Below are 21,427 nucleotides of genomic sequence, written 5' to 3'. Positions count from 1 at the left end.
AAGTTAGAGTATGTGCCTTAGATACAACTGTACACGGCACACTTATAGGTCTACACCAACCTGCAATTACGTAAGTTAGAGTATGTGCCTTAGATACAACTGTACATGGCACACTTATAGGTCTTCACCAACCTGCAATTACGTAAGTAAGAGTATGTGCCTTAGATACAACTGTACACGGCACACTTATAGGTCTCCACCAACCAGCTATTACGTAAGTTAGAGTATGTGCCTTAGATACAACTGTACATGGCACACTTATAGGTCTTCACCAACCTGCTATTACGTAAGTTAGAGTATGTGCCTTAGATACAACTGTACACGGCACACTTATAGGTCTACACCAACCTGCAATTACGTAAGTTAGAGTATGTGCCTTAGATACAACTGTACATGGCACACTTATAGGTCTTCACCAACCTGCTATTACGTAAGTTAGAGTATGTGCCTTAGATACAACTGTACACGGCACACTTATAGGTCTACACCAACCTGCTATTACGTAAGTTAGAGTATGTGCCTTAGATACAACTGTACACGGCACACTTATAGGTCTTCACCAACCTGCTATTACGTAAGTTAGAGTATGTGCCTTAGATACAACTGTACACTGCACACTTATAGGTCTACACCAACCTGCAATTACGTAAGTTAGAGTATGTGCCTTAGATACAACTGTACACTGCACACTTATAGGATTACACCAACCTGCTATTACGTAAGTTAGAGTATGTGCCTTAGATACAACTGTACACGGCACACTTATAGGTCTTCACCAACCTGCTATTACGTAAGTTAGAGTATGTGCCTTAGATACAACTGTACACAGCACACTTATAGGTCTACACCAACCTGCTATTACGTAAGTTAGAGTATGTGCCTTAGATACAACTGTACACGGCACACTTATAGGTCTACACCAACCTGCTATTACGTAAGTTAGAGTATGTGCCTTAGATACAACTGTACACGGCACACTTATAGGTCTACACCAACCTGCTATTACGTAAGTTAGAGTATGTGCCTTAGATACAACTGTACACTGCACACTTATAGGTCTACACCAACCTGCTATTACGTAAGTTAGAGTATGTGCCTTAGATACAACTGTACATGGCACACTAATAGGTCTACACCAACCTGCTATTACGTAAGTTAGAGTATGTGCCTTAGATACAACTGTACACGGCACACTTATAGGTCTACACCAACCAGCTATTACGTAAGTTAGAGTATGTGCCTTAGATACAACTGTACACGGCACACTTATAGGTCTACACCAACCAGCTATTACGTAAGTTAGAGTATGTGCCTTAGATACAACTGTACACGGCACACTTATAGGTCTTCACCAACCTGCAATTACGTAAGTTAGAGTATGTGCCTTAGATACAACTGTACATGGCACACTTATAGGTCTTCACCAACCTGCTATTACGTAAGTTAGAGTATGTGCCTTAGATACAACTGTACACGGCACACTTATAGGTCTACACCAACCTGCTATTACGTAAGTTAGAGTATGTGCCTTAGATACAACTGTACACGGCACACTTATAGGTCTTCACCAACCTGCTATTACGTAAGTTAGAGTATGTGCCTTAGATACAACTGTACACTGCACACTTATAGGTCTACACCAACCTGCAATTACGTAAGTTAGAGTATGTGCCTTAGATACAACTGTACACTGCACACTTATAGGATTACACCAACCTGCTATTACGTAAGTTAGAGTATGTGCCTTAGATACAACTGTACACGGCACACTTATAGGTCTTCACCAACCTGCTATTACGTAAGTTAGAGTATGTGCCTTAGATACAACTGTACACAGCACACTTATAGGTCTACACCAACCTGCTATTACGTAAGTTAGAGTATGTGCCTTAGATACAACTGTACACGGCACACTTATAGGTCTACACCAACCTGCTATTACGTAAGTTAGAGTATGTGCCTTAGATACAACTGTACACGGCACACTTATAGGTCTACACCAACCTGCTATTACGTAAGTTAGAGTATGTGCCTTAGATACAACTGTACACTGCACACTTATAGGTCTACACCAACCTGCTATTACGTAAGTTAGAGTATGTGCCTTAGATACAACTGTACATGGCACACTAATAGGTCTACACCAACCTGCTATTACGTAAGTTAGAGTATGTGCCTTAGATACAACTGTACACGGCACACTTATAGGTCTACACCAACCAGCTATTACGTAAGTTAGAGTATGTGCCTTAGATACAACTGTACACGGCACACTTATAGGTCTACACCAACCAGCTATTACGTAAGTTAGAGTATGTGCCTTAGATACAACTGTACACGGCACACTTATAGGTCTTCACCAACCTGCAATTACGTAAGTTAGAGTATGTGCCTTAGATACAACTGTACACGGCACACTTATAGGTCTACACCAACCGGCAATTACGTAAGTTAGAGTATGTGCCTTAGATACAACTGTACACGGCACACTTATAGGTCTACACCAACCAGCTATTACGTAAGTTAGAGTATGTGCCTTAGATACAACTGTACATGGCACACTTATAGGTCTCCACCACTCTGCTATTACGTAAGTTAGAGTATGTGCCTTAGATACAACTGTACATGGCACACTTATAGGTCTCCACCAACCTGCTATTACGTAAGTTAGAGTATGTGCCTTAGATACAACTGTACATGGCACACTTATAGGTCTCCACCAACCAGCTATTACGTAAGTTAGAGTATGTGCCTTAGATACAACTGTACATGGCACACTTATAGGTCTCCACCAACCAGCTATTACGTAAGTTAGAGTATGTGCCTTAGATACAACTGTACATGGCACACTTATAGGTCTCCACCAACCAGCTATTACGTAAGTTAGAGTATGTGCCTTAGATACAACTGTACATGGCACACTTATAGGTCTCCACCAACCTGCTATTACGTAAGTTAGAGTATGTGCCTTAGATACAACTGTACATGGCACACTTATAGGTCTTCACCAACCTGCTATTACGTAAGTTAGAGTATGTGCCTTAGATACAACTGTACACTGCACACTTATAGGTCTTCACCAACCTGCAATTACGTAAGTTAGAGTATGTGCCTTAGATACAACTGTACATGGCACACTTATAGGTCTTCACCAACCTGCTATTACGTAAGTTAGAGTATGTGCCTTAGATACAACTGTACACGGCACACTTATAGGTCTACACCAACCTGCTATTACGTAAGTTAGAGTATGTGCCTTAGATACAACTGTACACGGCACACTTATAGGTCTACACCAACCTGCTATTACGTAAGTTAGAGTATGTGCCTTAGATACAACTGTACACGGCACACTTATAGGATTACACCAACCTGCTATTACGTAAGTTATGTGCCTTAGATACAACTGTACACGGCACACTTATAGGTCTACACCAACCTGCTATTACGTAAGTTAGAGTATGTGCCTTAGATACAACTGTACACGGCACACTTATAGGTCTACACCAACCTGCTATTACGTAAGTTAGAGTATGTGCCTTAGATACAACTGTACACGGCACACTTATAGGTCTACACCAACCTGCTATTACGTAAGTTAGAGTATGTGCCTTAGATACAACTGTACACGGCACACTTATAGGTCTACACCAACCTGCTATTACGTAAGTTAGAGTATGTGCCTTAGATACAACTGTACACGGCACACTTATAGGTCTACACCAACCTGCTATTACGTAAGTTAGAGTATGTGCCTTAGATACAACTGTACACGGCACACTTATAGGTCTACACCAACCTGCTATTACGTAAGTTAGAGTATGTGCCTTAGATACAACTGTACACGGCACACTTATAGGTCTACACCAACCTGCTATTACGTAAGTTATGTGCCTTAGATACAACTGTACATGGCACACTTATAGGTCTACACCAACCTGCTATTACGTAAGTTAGAGTATGTGCCTTAGATACAACTGTACACTGCACACTTATAGGATTACACCAACCTGCTATTACGTAAGTTAGAGTATGTGCCTTAGATACAACTGTACACAGCACACTTATAGGTCTTCACCAACCTGCTATTACGTAAGTTAGAGTATGTGCCTTAGATACAACTGTACATGGCACACTTATAGGTCTACACCAACCTGCAATTACGTAAGTTAGAGTATGTGCCTTAGATACAACTGTACACGGCACACTTATAGGTCTACACCAACCTGCTATTACGTAAGTTAGAGTATGTGCCTTAGATACAACTGTACATGGCACACTTATAGGTCTCCACCAACCTGCTATTACCTAAGTTAGAGTATGTGCCTTAGATACAACTGTACATGGCACACTTATAGGTCTTCACCAACCTGCAATTACGTAAGTTAGAGTATGTGCCTTAGATACAACTGTACATGGCACACTTATAGGTCTTCACCAACCTGCAATTACGTAAGTTAGAGTATGTGCCTTAGATACAACTGTACACGGCACACTTATAGGTCTACACCAACCGGCAATTACGTAAGTTAGAGTATGTGCCTTAGATACAACTGTACACGGCACACTTATAGGTCTACACCAACCGGCAATTACGTAAGTTAGAGTATGTGCCTTAGATACAACTGTACATGGCACACTTATAGGTCTACACCAACCTGCTATTACGTAAGTTAGAGTATGTGCCTTAGATACAACTGTACACGGCACACTTATAGGGCTTCACCAACCTGCAATTACGTAAGTTAGAGTATGTGCCTTAGATACAACTGTACATGGCACACTTATAGGGCTACACGAACCTGCAATTACGTAAGTTAGAGTATGTGCCTTAGATACAACTGTACACGGCACACTTATAGGTCTACACCAACCTGCTATTACGTAAGTTAGAGTATGTGCCTTAGATACAACTGTTCATGGCACACTTATAGGTCTACACCAACCTGCTATTACGTAAGTTAGAGTATGTGCCTTAGATACAACTGTACACGGCACACTTATAGGTCTACACCAACCTGCTATTACGTAAGTTAGAGTATGTGCCTTAGATACAACTGTACACGGCACACTTATAGGTCTACACCAACCTGCTATTACGTAAGTTAGAGTATGTGCCTTAGATACAACTGTTCATGGCACACTTATAGGTCTACACCAACCTGCTATTACGTAAGTTAGAGTATGTGCCTTAGATACAACTGTACACGGCACACTTATAGGTCTTCACCAACCTGCTATTACGTAAGTTAGAGTATGTGCCTTAGATACAACTGTACACGGCACACTTATAGGTCTTCACCAACCTGCAATTACGTAAGTTAGAGTTCTGCATAGTAATGGTACATTGATATCTAAAACATTTGTAATACATGTAGGTCTACATCAATCTAATTTAAGCAGTAAACAACCTTAGAAGCAATGAAACCACATCTATTGTCTAGTGGTTGCATGCTGAACTCACTTCTGGCAGTCTTCAATTCAAGCCCTGGCCAGGTCTTATGTAAAGTCTGGATAATTGGTACTGTCTGCTTAGCTGCTAAACACCAAGTATTGAGAAGTAAGAGCAAAGTGTTTTGGTATGGAGTGTCTGTTTAAACAACATGTCTTCCTGCTGACTACAAAGATCAAAAACTTAATTCAAGTCAAATCCCTAATGGTTATATGGGTGAAAAAAAAATACAATTTGAATTTTTTTTTAGTGCCAATTGTGAAATATAATCAGAACATATTAATAAAATTTGAAATGTGGGGAAACTCTTTGTTTGAAGGATAGTTTGATATAAAATATATTTGCAGACTACCAAGACCCCCAAAATCAGCCTGGACTAAGAATGGACCTGGAGAGAATAGTATAGAAATGGTCTACTTTGGGTCAGCAGCACAGTATGGGGTAAGGCATTGTGAGCTTTAAGTAAACTTTATTAGTAAACCATTAAATACAGGAAATTTATGTACATGTAATGTACATGATATATTAATTTAAGGAGTATGACATTTATCAGATTTCATCTTTGCAGTTTTCAAATATGTGTAAAAATAGAGTGATGTTTCCAATGAGCATTGATAAGACAACTATCAACTATTATGTGATTTAAGCAATTATAGATCAAGATCACTGTATGGGCTTCAACAATGAGCAAAACTGTTACTGAATAGTAATTTAATGCTTAAACATACAATATGGCAAACAGTTTGAAAGAGAATGTCAAAATGCTATAACCATGCCAAAACAATAAAACAAAAACAAAATATAACAGTCAGCAGCAATCAACAATCACTAAATAACAGGCTCCTCACCTGGGACAGGCACACAAAGAATGTCATGGTATTAAACATGTTTAACTATTTTGTAGGATTATTCCAGAAATGATACAGTTAGATTACATACAGCTTTCAATGTTCACAGAAAACTCTGTACTGTTTTGTTATCAGCTTATGAAAGTTTACAGGCAACGTTTGAATTGTACCTCAAGACTATGAGAAATTCTATCTTTAAACTTGGTAACAATATTTTAGAATTCATTTTGCAATATGTGCAGTATTACTCAGCCTCTTGTGAACTCAAATTTACCAAATGTAGCAACACTGATTATCTTCTAGTTTGACAAACTTACAAAGATGACAACTTTCAACCCTTGATACTTGAGACTTTCAACATAAAACTCAATCATGATCAGAAAAACATGCAAGAAATAAATTCAAGATGTATTACAAAAGTTGCTCATCCAAAATTTCGGGACATTGATCTAAAGAATAAGGAACAAATTGCTTCAATGATATGCGAATTAATGCCTTCTAGATCTCTCCACTACATTAGTTGTGAAAGAGATCTAAAAATATATATTTCCAATGCTGCTGTTAAGATTTAATGCAGAACATTTTATCCCTTCATACACATTGATTTATGTTAAATCAATTTTTTTTTGAAAGATACCAAAAAGATACATTTTAATCCATCTTTAGTTAATTAAAACTGACTTTTTTTTTTATATAAACTCTATTTTAGAACACATGAATTGTCATCGACGTCTAGAGATTATCATGGATAGTATACAGGTAATTCCATTCTCAATTTTAATTAATGGATTTAGTATTGAAAAACAATAAAATTTAAATTATTGGTTACAATATGATAAGAAGGTAGCAGAATAATGAAATAATGTATCCACAAAGAATCAGTTTTTGTAAAACCATTAAGTTTGTTCACAAAAAACTAAATAGACATAAATTTACATCTCTATGATATTTCATTAAAAAAGTAAAGGAAAGCAAAAAAACTAAAAAGTATTTATTTTCCATAGTAACAATATAGACAGAACAGATAAAAGTTGAGTGCAAATAGTTTACACCATCAATGAAACTAAGCAATTTGTTCTTGAAGGCCCCTTTTCTTAAGAAATATTTTGTGATTAATTTCAGTGTTTTGACAACGAAGAAGATCTGATTAACAAAGCCACAACAGATGTAACACAGCTTTGTGCAGAAAATGTGAACTTATGGTTCCAGTTTGTAGAAGTAGTAGCTTTAGACAGAAGTGTTCTGCATCTACTCACACAGGAACATCATACGTCTAGGGTACAACACTAATACAATTATAATCATTTCAAATGCACAGGCACAAAAAAGTTAACCGGAATTCATTTTTATTTAAGGGTTACTTATGTGTATTTCATGGGTATTGTTAAATAAAGATATCTGAAAGGCTTGTAGGTGGAATTTGTCAGAACCAAAAAAAAATTATCAACAAAAATACAGTTATTCCTCAAGCCACCAAAACTGTAACAATAAAAAAAGAATTTACAACACTTGTTACCCTTTTCAATGGCCCCTCCGTAGGCAACCAAGCCATTTAGTTTTACCTAGACTCTCTGTTTTTCTGTTTGTCCTTCAGTCCCATTTCTGTTTCCCCACTCTAAGTTAAGTTTGCCTCACCTCATGAGTTTTGCTCATTTATGACTTGGAAAATTTCTATTTTTTTTTGTTTCTGTAAATTAACTTAAGTTCGTCTCATCTAGATATTAACTTCATGCACAATACTCAGAACCACTGCACACAAAAACTTTGAATTTTTAACTGATAGATCATAAGAAGATGTGGTGTGAGTGTCAAAGAGACAACTCTCCTTCCAAATAACAATTTTTAAGTAAACAAATTATAGGTCAATGTACAGCCTTCAACACGAAACCTTGGCTCACACTGAACAACAAGCTATAAAGAGCCCCAAAATTACTAGTGTAAAATCATTCAAACGTGAAAACCAACGGTCTAATGCATGAAACAAACACTTATAAATATCTTTTTTGTAATACTTTTTTGAATTTGTATTCATCAGGTACACTCAAAATAAACATTTTAAAGCCAGAGACATTGAAATACATTAAATTATAGTCATGCAGAAGTTTTTTTTTTAAAAACTAAATTTGGTTGCCCACTGGCATCCATGTACACTGGTAACAAAAACAAGTTTGGGTTATTCAAGTTGAAATGAAAATGTCAGTGGTCTATCTAAGTGTATGTAGAATATGTTGATTTTTAGAAATTTTTTATATGTTCTCCACAGTGAAAATCATTTTGTTGTAAGAAAGTATTGGTGAGAAAAGCGTTGTGATTATTAACATGTAACCAGTGTCTGTATGTCTCCCTGCATTTTATGATTAAAATACAATCTGCTTCAATGGAAAGGAAAAAAGTGTGAAGACTGTTTGGTGATGGTACTGTTCTATGATAAGACTGGAATCATTTTTTTAAACAGATTTCCTTCATGATTTTTTTTAATCCTGATTTTTTATTACAAAAGAAATTAATACTAAAATTTTGTGATCATTCAAGATTTAAAATTTATAAATATATACAGAAATATTATAGAAGAATATTATTCCCATAAAAATGGAAGTTTGATGTAAAACAAGCTAAAAAAGACCAGACTATTTTATGGATTAAACAGCATATGTTTCAAACATTGCCCTATCATAATGTTATTTTACCATGCATATTTCTTTTTTCTGATTGTAACCTTTATTAAAACTGTTACATTTATTGTAGGCTAAAAGATTTGCAGAAGGGTTTTTCACACATGATTACCCAAAACCAGAATGTCTTTCCTGTTATGAACCAAGGTTTGTGTTTGTATATTATGGGCTTTGTATGAAAGACATGAAAAATCAGAATTTATATTCAGGAACTTAACAAATATTTGTTTAATACCTTTATGAATAGTTTTAATTTTAAAATATGGATTGCATTCTGAAGTAAAAATTGATGAGGTGAGACAACCTGACATAATTCTTGGTCATTTGATGACTGAGCCATTTCTATAATGTTTAGAACTTATGTTTAAAAATGAGTGATACTTTAGTTCTATTTGTGTTGTTTTGGAGATTCTTTATTATTGGGTACCAATTTTCGTGAGTAAACAAGACCAATTTAAATGGTCAACGAGGTATAAATCGTCTATTGGCTGTCAGATATGCAGACACTTGTAAAACCATGAAATCAAACGTTCATAAAAAATCAATATTTGCCTCAATCCAAGAAAATAAAAGAATCCACAGTAAAAAAAAAAAGTATTCTCAACTTATCAGTTGAAGTTTTTGACACATATATTTTAAAAATGTGAAAAATCATTAGATTTTTAAAAACCATATGTATTTTTAAGTGCAGATGGTTTTTTATTGATGAATAACAGGGTAAAGGTTATTTGATATTTTCAGGGAATTAGGCTTTCAGTTAATAGATAAGGAAATAAAACTGTTTGCATTAGAAAAGGTCAAGTAACAAATAATAAGTCAAGGAATATATATATATATATAAAAAAGATGTGGTATGATAGCCAATGAGACAACTCTCCACAAGAGACCAAAATGACACAAGAATTAACAACTATAGGTCACTTTACAGCCTTCAACAATGAGCAAAGCCCATAATGCATATATAGTCAGTTATAAAAGGCATTTCTTTTCTTTAAACCTTTTAAAATTCAAACTGCCTCATAATCATGTTATTAAAAATAAAGAGATTTTGTATCTTTAAGGCTTGCATGCCATGAACCTGTTGCTGTCTTTTATCAGAGAGGTTTCTGTCAAAGGTGGAAGTTGAGTCATTAAATTTGACAATAGATTGAAAGCTATTTATTTCATTATGAGATTTTTCTTATTTGTCAGTTTCCATGGACATGCTGAGTTGTGTAACATTGTACGGAGTTCCGAGTATTTCCAGAACCTGCCGTCTTTACAATTAGAGATCAGTGATATTGATGGAGATTATACCACATTACCTATCATCTTTGAAGATGTGTATTGTGATCACATTCCTATGTCTAATGGTAGGTTCATACTTAAATAAGCTGATAAGGAGTAATGTCACGTTATGTGGGAAATTGGAAAAATAATGTGTCTATTCCAAGAAATGATTGAAGTAGAGTTTAGAAAGTTAAGTGGATATTGTGGTAGGGTTAAAGGTTTTTAAAGGTGATTTAGTCTGATTTTTAAGTTGAGAAAAAGTTTTTGCCTCAAAGCTTGTCTATTTATTGATTTTTAAATTAGACTTTTGTTAACAAAGAAAGACATGTAGTGCAACTGCTTTTTAGCTCACCTGGCCTAAAAGGCCATGTGAGCTTTTCTCATCACTTGGCGTCCGTCGTCGGCGTCGTCGTCGTCTGTCGTCGTTAACAATTTTTCAAACATCTTCTCCTCTGAAACTACTGAATGGATTTGAATGAAACTTAGCATGATTGTTCCTTAGAGTACCCTGCACAAAGTGTGTGCTTCGATTTTTGATCCGTTAAAAAACATGGCTGCCGTTACTTAAAATAGAACATAGGGGTCATATGCAGTTTTTGGCTTATATCTCAAAAACGAAAGCATTTAGAGCAAATCTGACATGGGGTAAAAATGTTCATTAGGTCAAGATCTATCAGCCCTGAAATTTTCAGATGAATCAAACAATCATTGTTGGGTTGCTGCCACTTAATTGGTATTTTTAAGGAAATTTTGCAGTTTTTGGTCATTATCTTGAATATTATTATAGATACAGATAAACTGTAAACAGCAAAAATGATCAGCAAAGTAAGATCTACAAGTTAGTCAATTTGACCAAAATTGTCAATTGACCTCTTAAGGAGTTATTGCCCTTTAAAGACTTTTTTTACAATTTGTTCATCATGTTGACTTACTTTAAAAAATCTTCTCCTTTGAAACTGCTGTATCAATTTCAGCCAAACTTAGGCTAAATTAGTTTCAGAGTTTCAGAGTATCTAGTATAAATTTTATATTTCATTTCCTTGTATGTCAAGAAACATAGCTCCTATGGCTAAAATAGAACATAGGAGAAAATGATTTTTTTTTGCTTTTGAAGAAAATAGGATGATTCAAAGAACATTTAAATAAATAGAAAAGCCAAAATAATCATTGATGAGAGATAAAACCAAAACAAATCAGGTGAGCGATTCAGGCTCTTGAGAGCCTCTTGTTTAAATCGATATCAATTCACCAAAAGGAGGATCAATAGTTAATTCACATCTTTATTTTATTGTCTGAAATCTTACTGCCCATGATGTCACCATTATTATGTGTTCAAGCATATACCTTAAATGAAATTTTTAAAGCTTGTGTCAACTTGAACAAAAGTAAGTTGTGGTTTGTAAAAAAAAAATATAAATGTTTTAGTGAACATTGATTTACAATAGTGTGGGGTTATCATTTGCATTTCTAAAGTCATGAGGATTGTAGTTGATTAAGTTAGAAGATTTTTAAATAACAAAAATCATGAACTCTACTAACATATGGGAAGAAATAATATATATGTTAGACTCAGATCAACGTCCGGCCACTAATCGACATCCGTTTAACATATCGACGTCCAAATTTGACGTCACATTCTCAAATCGACGTCCAATATTTTGATACTCTAATCAAAGTCCAATGTGACTGCCAACACCAAAAAAAAATGGACGTCGATTAGACAGGCATAAAATTAGCCGTTGATTTGGAATGTTATTCCATTGTGACGTCACATTTGGACGTTGATTAGAGACCGGACGTCGATCTGAGTCTTACGTATATATATATAAATTATGCAATCTATTTACCTCTGATTAAATGATTTGACAAATTTCTATATAATTATGATAACACAGATGACCTACCAGTTTCACCTCTGTTTGAATTATTTCAAATATTGACGGTATCTACACATAATCTGCATAATGCAATCGATGTTAGTGATGTAAATGTAATTGGTGAGTAGATGACCACTGGTCAAATAATGATGTGTGACCATCAATCATCAATAGAAAGCTAGTCAGTCATGTTATTGCATGAAATAAGAAGATATAAAGAAATTAAGGTTGTCATCTAAATATTCTAGGATAAAGGGATAGTCAGATAATTTTGTGAGTTAAAATAGCACAACTGTTTTCTGTACTATATGTTTTCAAGAACATGGAACTTTTTCTAGAATGTAATATGACATTAAGCAAGAAACAATCAAAAACATAAAAAATGCATTTATAATTAGTAATACTTACCAATTCTTTTATTCTTAAACTTATATGAGTATTTTACTCAGAACATCTAGATATCTATAGGCTAAATTTATTGTAAGGTAGATAGACACTTAAATTTAAATATTCATATGTTTTCCTAAATTTGTCCTCTTTTATTCCTTAAAATACTAAAATAGTTTCCAAAATATTGGTCTCTAACTTTTGTGCAAGATATTTATGGAAAAGCATTCTTAGGTGATGGGCGTAATGGGCAGTAAGTAAAAGTAATTCTTAAGTGAATGAAATGGATACTACATCTAGAAAGACAAGTTATGATAACCTTAATTTCTCAAAAGTTAAGCTAAATCATTTACCATGGAGTTGGTCACATAATTATTTATTCTGCACCAGTTTTTTTTTTAGCAGATTCTTTTTTTACACAGCATAAAGATTGATGACAGAAACTCATGTGTTATATATTTTCTTGCAAGTTGTCAGTTTTATTTAGATTTTTACAGAAGCTATTTAAAAAAATAATAGTTGGTATATTATTGTTTTAGTGAAACAGCTAGACTTGCATCTTTATTATTAATATATATATATATATCTTACCAAAGCAATTTTCATTTTAACAACTATTAGTTTGGCAAACAGCCTCTTAAAATTTCTCAAAGGTGGATCCAGCACTGACAAACTAAAAATAGAAATGTGCTTAAAAAAACACAATTACACAGCAATAAGGAGAGTTATGTCCCTCTACCCTAGCCTGGATCCATCTTTGTTTAGATAGAGCTGACTATTTAGAAGAAATTATAATACATGACATAGGTATACACTTTGTGATGCATGTGCCACTTTGTCAAGTCATGCTTTAACTTGAACAGGCCTTGAATGTGATTTTGTTTTGCCTTGATGACTAGAAGTTTAAAAAGCAAGACCTAGGTGTGCTGTTTCCAGTGTGTGTGGAAGAATCAACAATGTATTAGTTTATGATGAGTAGATGTAGTTTATAGGGAACCATTTGTGAAAGGTCAATTATATTTGGTATGCACATGTATTAGCATTGGAACATCTCATTTCCATTGAGTTTACTGGGCCTAGCCAACTGAGTCATATATTGACTTTATAACTTTTACTTAGTTTATATGTTAAAATTTGTGATTAAGTCAGTTTGGGGGACCACAAGTGGTTTGTTTGTGCTAGTTGACATGCAATTGTATTATCATTTCCATGGATATAATATGACCCCTGCACCTTCATTATTGTTTTTTGACTTTGAAACTTTTCATAGTTTAAATATTAAACCTTTTTGTTTGGGTCAGTTTAAAGGAAACCACTTATTATAAATAATTGTATTTTGCACTGCATCTTTAGTCCTGGTTCAATGTTCAAAGGAAAATATAATGAATACATTAATGTATTGCTTCATAAAATCTATCTGAATTACATGAAGCATGCATCTGTTCTTGAGTTCACACTCTGAATTGTGAAAAACAGAAAAATTTAAAATAACAAATAAAAAATAATAAAATTTCATTTTGCTTAAATAATAAATGTTCTAATCGCATGTATTTCCAAGTGATGACAATGTTCAAGTTAACATTTGAGAACAGTGTATTAACACTTATAGATAAGATATAAAGTTGATAATAAGTTTCTATCCAAACTGTCAAGGCAAATATTTCCATTTATTTTTCCAATCTTTTTTTTGTGTGATATCTTTCTCTAGCTATGAATTTTTATTTTTAATGCAACTTTTAATTAATTTCCTTAAAGAAATTACAACATCAATTTAAATGTAATTTATGTAACTAATCTCCGACCCAGAATTTATTTATGATTTATAACATGATGATTGGGCTGTTTTCAGTTGAATCGACACCACAGCCGAGTAGAAAAATAGTAGAGAGAGCACAGAGCTTTATTTGTGGTATACACACAATGCATGTCATGTGTTTGATTATTTTGTAGTGTTTGCAATTGTTTTGTTTATTCTCATGAATGTCATGGTACAGTTAATGCTTATATTTAATGTGTTTAACAGTACTTTATACTTGTTATTGTGTATGTTATGACCAAAAATGAAGCGGACATAATGGCTTCAAATTGTCATTATTCTGAAGTATATATGTTTGATGCCCCTTGTTTCAGACAAGTTTTATGCCAATTATACCTTTTACTGTCCAAATATACAAACCAGTTCATAACAAGTCATATTTTAATACAGACTTTCTGATGCAAAATGGAGGTTGTTTTATGTTGAAGACCCTTTACTGACTGAATGTCCCATCTACCATCATTAAAAGTAATCTGGGGCATTTGTGAGTCTGTGCAGGATGTATAAATATGCTGCATAGTTTGGCCCAAATGGGGATGTAAAATCAGCTGATTTATGTAAGGATGAAAGCAATGTTGTCTGCAAGCAAAAGAATCCTTACAACCATATTTTCTGTAGGCCTGTTGCAAGGCATATTTTCTGTAGGCCTGTTGCAAGGCATAATTTCTGCCTGATCAAGTTTCTGGTGGCAATCAAAATCAATGCACTTCATCTGATTCAATCGCCTTTAAGAATCTTGCTATTGGAAATATTGTTAATTAGTTCTTGCTTAAAACATGCATAAAAATATTTGATCCTTGAAAAAGTTTAAAAAGGACCAATACCAAATATATTTAGTATTTGGTAATTTCAGTGCTGTCTTTTTGTGGTTTTTTTTTTTTGTTTTTTTTTGGGGGGGGGGTCTTTATCACAGAAAGGTGATTTGTTTGGTGTACTATCCATTATGTAAATGATGTATGGAATCAGTCTGTCAGCTATTGATCATTTAAACATTTTTGTCCAAATTCCACTGAGGGTCGTAGACTTAAGTGACACAACAGATGCAACATATTTCCAAGGATATGTTTATGTTTATGTTGACTGTGGTTTGTTTAATATAGTTTTGTTGTCTGTGACTAATACTATAACCAGTGTAAAAAAAAAGTTCGTTTATAATAAATGTTTTCCATTCTTACGGTTAGAAACTGTCACTTTTAAAAAAAAAATTCAAAAACATTTAAATATTTGTGTTAAAGTTATACATTGTGTATATACAGGTGATATTCAAGGCTTGACACACAATATCAGATAAAACAATTTAATTGATGGATTTTGGAAATAACCTTTATTAATGTTGTAAATTTCAGTATTTCCTTGCATGTATATATATAGATTGAAATAGAAATTGAATGAGATATAACTTGCATGAAAACCAGTGAAAATCCTTGTCCTTTGGTCTTTGGTTGTTAGTTGTCTCATTGACTATATTACCGCATGTCCTTATAGTTGTATAGTACAGAACTTATAAACTGGAATAATTGAAAGGTTTCTAAGACATTTTATTTTTATTTTTCAGAAAAATTTCGAATCAAAACTCAGGGATCACAGAAAGAAAAAACAGAAAAGCTGAAAGCAATTAGATCCAATTCAAATGCCTCAATCAGTTCTAATACAAGTAAACAGAAAAAGAAATTCATTAAGAATATCAGACCAGACACTTTTAAACGTCCATCTTCTTACTCCTGCTCTGAAGCTGAAGCAATTGCTGCCAAGGATCCGGTAAAGGATTGTATGCTTGTTGGATATAGAAAACTTGACCAAACAACAACAGTGACAGCCACTGACACTCGATCCTCAAACAGACAGTCAATAGTCCTTGGAACATTTAGTCCTGCCCCAAACAGGGGAGAAGCTGCAGATCCAATTGAACATCCGCCATTATCAAATGCAGCGTCAATGCCGTCCCTTTTCAATCGGTCAAGCTGGAGTAGGACCAGTATAACATCCTTACCTGAATATACAGGTAGTTCTGGGTCACCCCACACCCATCGTAGGTCAGTCAAGTCAGCGTTAATGAAAAACAAACACATTCATTCAGATTCAGAAGTGTGTGTTAGGAAAAAAGTTTTTGCAGACGAATCAGCTTTGTCTAAAGAAGATTCAGTCGAGGAGAGTGAATCTTTAGGTGGTACGAGTGAATTAACACAAGGTGATGACAAGGTCAGTGAACGTGATATTAACTGTGATATAAATAGTGCTGCAGGAGAAATCGGTATTGAAAATAATTCTTTGTCCAAAATTGATGAACAATCCTCATGTAGTAAATTAGCTAACGATCTTACACAGGCCTTGAAAAAGAAAGAAGATTGGTACGTAAGGTCAGAGGTCGATGAAAATGATGACCAAAGTGATGATGGAACTTGTGTTGCTAATGGATACGATGATATATTAGAAAACTATGATAAAGATGAGCAAACAGAGGCTACAAAGCCTGTAAATAGTACTGTTCATAAACTAAGCAAAGGATCAGACCAAACTAATGGGTCTACACCTAGTCTTTCCAAAGACAGTGGCATTATTACTCAAGATTCTGATGAATCTGAGCATGAACAGGAAGAAAAAATGACTGTTGCTGAATTTTTACGTGACGAATACCTCAGATTAAGAAATTCATCGGAATCTAAACCGGTGTCAACAGACAATACAGACACAACAAAGCCTGATAACTCCACAGAGGAAACAGCTAGTGTAGCCCATCACAGGGCAGCAAGTGATTCTAATATTGTTAAAAGTTTAGAAAGTTCAACAACATCCATTCAGAATTCTTCATCCGAGTCCAAAGGTTTTCATCCATCGAAGTCTTACCCAGAACTTTTATCACATTTACAAAATGATAGTCCTAAACTTGTTTCACAGATAGGCCATGCAACTTTAAGGTGAGTTTTCTTCAGCAAATAGACTGATTGATATGTAAATAAATAATTTTTTCGTTATTTTTCTTCATGTTAGAGTGAGGAACTGTTCATTGAAAATTAATGTTGGAACATATAGGGACCGTTCCAAATCCCTCCGAGATTATATTTCTTTCTTTGATTAATTGTGCATTCACCAAATAATCAATTATAAATTTATTAGGACCCATGTCTAAAAATAATACTTACCCAATATTAAAAAGGATTTTACTTTTGACAAATGTTTTGGCACAACAGCTAAATTTTGGCCAATATCATTAAGTTCACGATTTCAAGATAAAACATAATCAAGTTGAATCATGAATTAAGAAATGTTTGCAAAGTCATGAAAGGGAAAAAGAAGAAAGATATTTGTTCATGCTTTTTATTCAGCTTTGACAGTTAACGTTGCACTCTGGCCAAAATGTTTATTAAAATAAGAAATAAATATTAAAGTCATATCTATGTAGGGTATTTGATTAAAAATGGTGAAACATGTTGAAAGTTCTTTTTTGTCAAGTCTGTCAATACATATTTGGTGTATGTTTCTAATCCCAAACAGAAATGAAAATAAGCTCGTTATCATGTTTGTAAATTGATGATATAGAAGTATGATATAATAGTTTAATAATCACAAGATATATATGTATCAGGTTTGGTGTTGGACTTGGTGGGTATGTACATGTTATCACAGTTGACTGGGATTTTTAAATACATGCCTATTTTAGTTTTATTTACCCTTTTAATTGAAAGTTCATCATCTCTACATGAAACTTCCTCACACACCTACATACATGTATATTTCTCTGCTTGTTTTATTAAACAAAGGCAATATTGAGTCAAAGTTTACATTGTGTTATGGAACCATTAACTATGTGAATGGTACATTTAATGAAGTCATGGTAGTACTCTTGGCTAAGCATTCATTTGAATTTACAAAACCTGTGGATTATATTAATCATGTTAATCATGATTAATAGTCTTAATAGTTACGATTGGAAATACTGCTGTTTAATTTAAGACCAACTTACCTCATGTATATTGTTTTGTTGCTATAAAAGATGAAAACTAATAACTTCTGTGTGATGTCATATCAAGTGTTTAAAATTGAGGCTACCCTAATCATGCCATGAAATATGAATAAGGTCTGCAGTTTTCTTGAAGGGTTACAATAGTCAATATAATGTTTTGGACTGTGAGCAAAAGAAGTTCCTCAGTTCCTTAAACAATTTGAACACTGTTAGTATCCCCACTACACTTAACCCAGTTCACTTCATCACCATTTCAAAATTTATTTATTTTTAGCATGACAATAATTACCCAAAGATGAAGTTTATACAGAGTGATCCCCTTGATTATTTATTTTGACATCATGAAGTACACATCACATAGTTTTTGTTATTGTAAAGCTTGATGCATAGTATGTGTTGTTGATTTCTACACGTTCACCATGTTCACAGATTATTGTGGTTCATTCCCATTTTATAAATTTTCCTTTTGTACAAGTTAGTTGCTTTTAAAAACAAAACTGATAATGTATCTTGTATTTTGAGCTAATCTGTTGTGACAGTAAAAAGAAAATTGTAAATTAGATAGGTATAAAAGAGGGACGAAAGATACCAGAGGGACAGTCAAACTCATAAATCTAAAACTAACTGACAACGCCATGGCTAAAAATGAAAAAGACAAACAGACAAACAATAGTACACATGACACAACAAAGAAAACTAAAGAATAAACAACATGAACCCATATACGAACACAAATAACACGAACTCACATTTACTTCTGCTACCTAAAGTAACCTTACAACACATAATTTACCAGTTTCTAGGAGATAGATAAATAAATTGTGCTTTTGTTTTCCATAGTTCTAGTAACTAAAAATGTCATATTAAGAAAATGAATTGTCACATTGAATATATATAACAGTAGCTTTGGTGTGAACAGTAGCATACAAATTGAAAATTTATGAAAACAAGAATTGGTTGGATTGCCAATAAGAAAACTATTTATCATAGAAAAAATAATAGAGATTTCAGCAACTACCATGTCATACATGAACATCCTCCAATGTAAACTGTACTGTTACCTAAACTATTAAAGTTTCAACCACAAAAAAAGGGAAACAATCTTAAGAAACAACTAGCTTATTTAAGTAAATTACATTTAACCATGTTAACCAGAACAATTATTTTTCTGGGACTCTACACAGGAGAATAGTTTATTTCTTTATACTGTTTTGTTTGTCTGATCTTCTGATTTAAGATATATATTGATTCAGCATTTTGGAAAACTCAAAAACACAATGAATTCAATTCATGGAAACTAAAATCTGAGAATTGTCTATATTCCAAATTTTTTCAACAAGTCTTTTTTTTAAATTTCAGCTTTGTAGAGGCAAGGGAAAATCTGAAAAAACAAATGAAATTTGATGGGCAGCTTTATAGGTAAGTTAATAACATATAATATTTGTTCTTTGTAGGCTTAGTGGTAAAAAAATACTTGTCAGTAACTGTACTGTTTAATCAAATCACAATACCACTAGAAAACTCTATGAGGACCACTACACAGACGTGCAAGAATAGCAGATAACCACATCGTTAATCACTTTATTGACTAACTTTTACTTTTAAATATACTAGATTCTTATTTTACTTTCACTTTCACTTTCTTTTTATATCTATAATGTCACTATACTAGAAGTGTATGTTATAATGTAGAATCAGATATTAGAATGTATTTCCAGATTATTTTGTATTTTTAATTTTTTACCTCTTTAATACTTTTCAATATACTGATTTCTAAGGCCACAGTTTTTTAAATTGTTGGTTTACGGATTTTCCCCATGAAAAAGTCGGGTCGGTCGGTCAGGAAAAAAAAGAAAAAAAAATATCTTTCAAGACAGAAAAAAAAATGCAAAATAAATACATTTCACCTTTCTAACAAAATGATTTTTTATGCTATTTTGTCATCATTTCAAATTTTAGTTCGATGAAATATTCTTTCTCAGCTGTCATTAATATCGCATGACATTGTCTAATGATTTGCCGTAAAAAAGGGGGGTGTTCACAGACAAAGACGAAATTAAATGGTCTTTTCACAAACAAGAAAAACAAATTCGCATAGAACAGAAAACTTGGTGAGTAAATTCTTCAAAAACGAAAACTGATTATGAAAAAAAATGTAAAAAACGTCGTATGAAAATAAGTTTCAACACACGTGTCAAAAACGTAATAGACTCGTCCACGGAAAAATCGAGAATATCGGGTTAATCTAGTGTCATGCATTCCCGTTTTTAATCCAATGGACGATATATTTTTTTTTATTATCCATGAAACAAGAAAATTCTAAATTACTTGTTGATATTCGGAACTTTTACTTCCAAGGTGCTTTTCACCTGTCCACATTTGGACAAGTCTATTTCTATGAGATTATGCATCTTACAGACTGATGACAAATAGGGGAAACGAACTTATTGTGTAAAGGGTTTTAAACATATATTTCGTTCCGCAAAATTATTTGCGTAAACGACATTTCTAGGTCAGTTATAATTGATTTGTCTATTTTTAGAAACGTAAACTGGAAGTTTTATTTTTTCACAACAGAGAGTGTTATCAATTTTGTTAGTGATTCATGCATTTCATTTCATAAAAAAAGAAGAATTTAATTATTTTTCAGGGATAATGCATTTGTTTGGGTCAGCAGGAATATAAAAAAGCATGAAAAGTCAATTTTATTTTTATTCTAGGAATCGGCAAAATTGGGTCGGCGGATCCGTAAACCAACAAAATAAAAAATCCTGGCCTAAGAAATAATGACATGTTGAAAGCATAAATTAATATGAGCAAACTGAAGTCTACATTTTATCAATACTATCTAAGGTTAAATCTTATTTAAGTCCTGCATATCATACTTGTAAAATAAATTTGCAATTTTCAGATTTTGCAAACATTTTGATTTGGTATTCCTAGGTTCATAGTTTAAATGGTTTCAGTCTCAGAGTCCATATTCTTTAGATGCCACCACAAACTAAAGTTAATCTGATTTTTCAGTGAGTTCCAGACCTTAGCATCAACTATACCATATTTTATGATGCCACCAGATGGCGTTGATGACAGTGAAGGCCATCATTTGATTGTATGTGTTCATGGATTAGATGGTATGTTTTTTATA

General features: G+C 33.6%; 1 protein-coding gene across 1 annotated transcript in view; it reads left to right on the top strand.

The window, feature by feature from the left end:
* The window catches only part of LOC134698647 (protein FAM135A-like), a 55,002-nt gene that overhangs the window by 17,204 nt on the left and 16,371 nt on the right, over positions 1-21,427 (top strand). Inside the window, exons 7-15 of the mRNA XM_063560507.1 lie at positions 5,800-5,893; positions 6,357-6,504; positions 7,010-7,059; positions 7,423-7,578; positions 9,046-9,119; positions 10,164-10,324; positions 15,877-17,236; positions 19,642-19,701; positions 21,307-21,413. Coding sequence (XP_063416577.1) covers positions 5,800-5,893; positions 6,357-6,504; positions 7,010-7,059; positions 7,423-7,578; positions 9,046-9,119; positions 10,164-10,324; positions 15,877-17,236; positions 19,642-19,701; positions 21,307-21,413 — 2,210 coding nt within the window. The remainder of the gene's footprint in view (positions 1-5,799; positions 5,894-6,356; positions 6,505-7,009; positions 7,060-7,422; positions 7,579-9,045; positions 9,120-10,163; positions 10,325-15,876; positions 17,237-19,641; positions 19,702-21,306; positions 21,414-21,427) is intronic.

This window comes from Mytilus trossulus, chromosome 1 (genome assembly GCF_036588685.1).
Source record: "Mytilus trossulus isolate FHL-02 chromosome 1, PNRI_Mtr1.1.1.hap1, whole genome shotgun sequence".
Classification (NCBI taxonomy): domain Eukaryota; kingdom Metazoa; phylum Mollusca; class Bivalvia; order Mytilida; family Mytilidae; genus Mytilus; species Mytilus trossulus.
The sequence above is the reverse complement of the archived record's forward strand: the minus strand, read 5'-3'. Positions and strand labels throughout refer to the sequence as shown.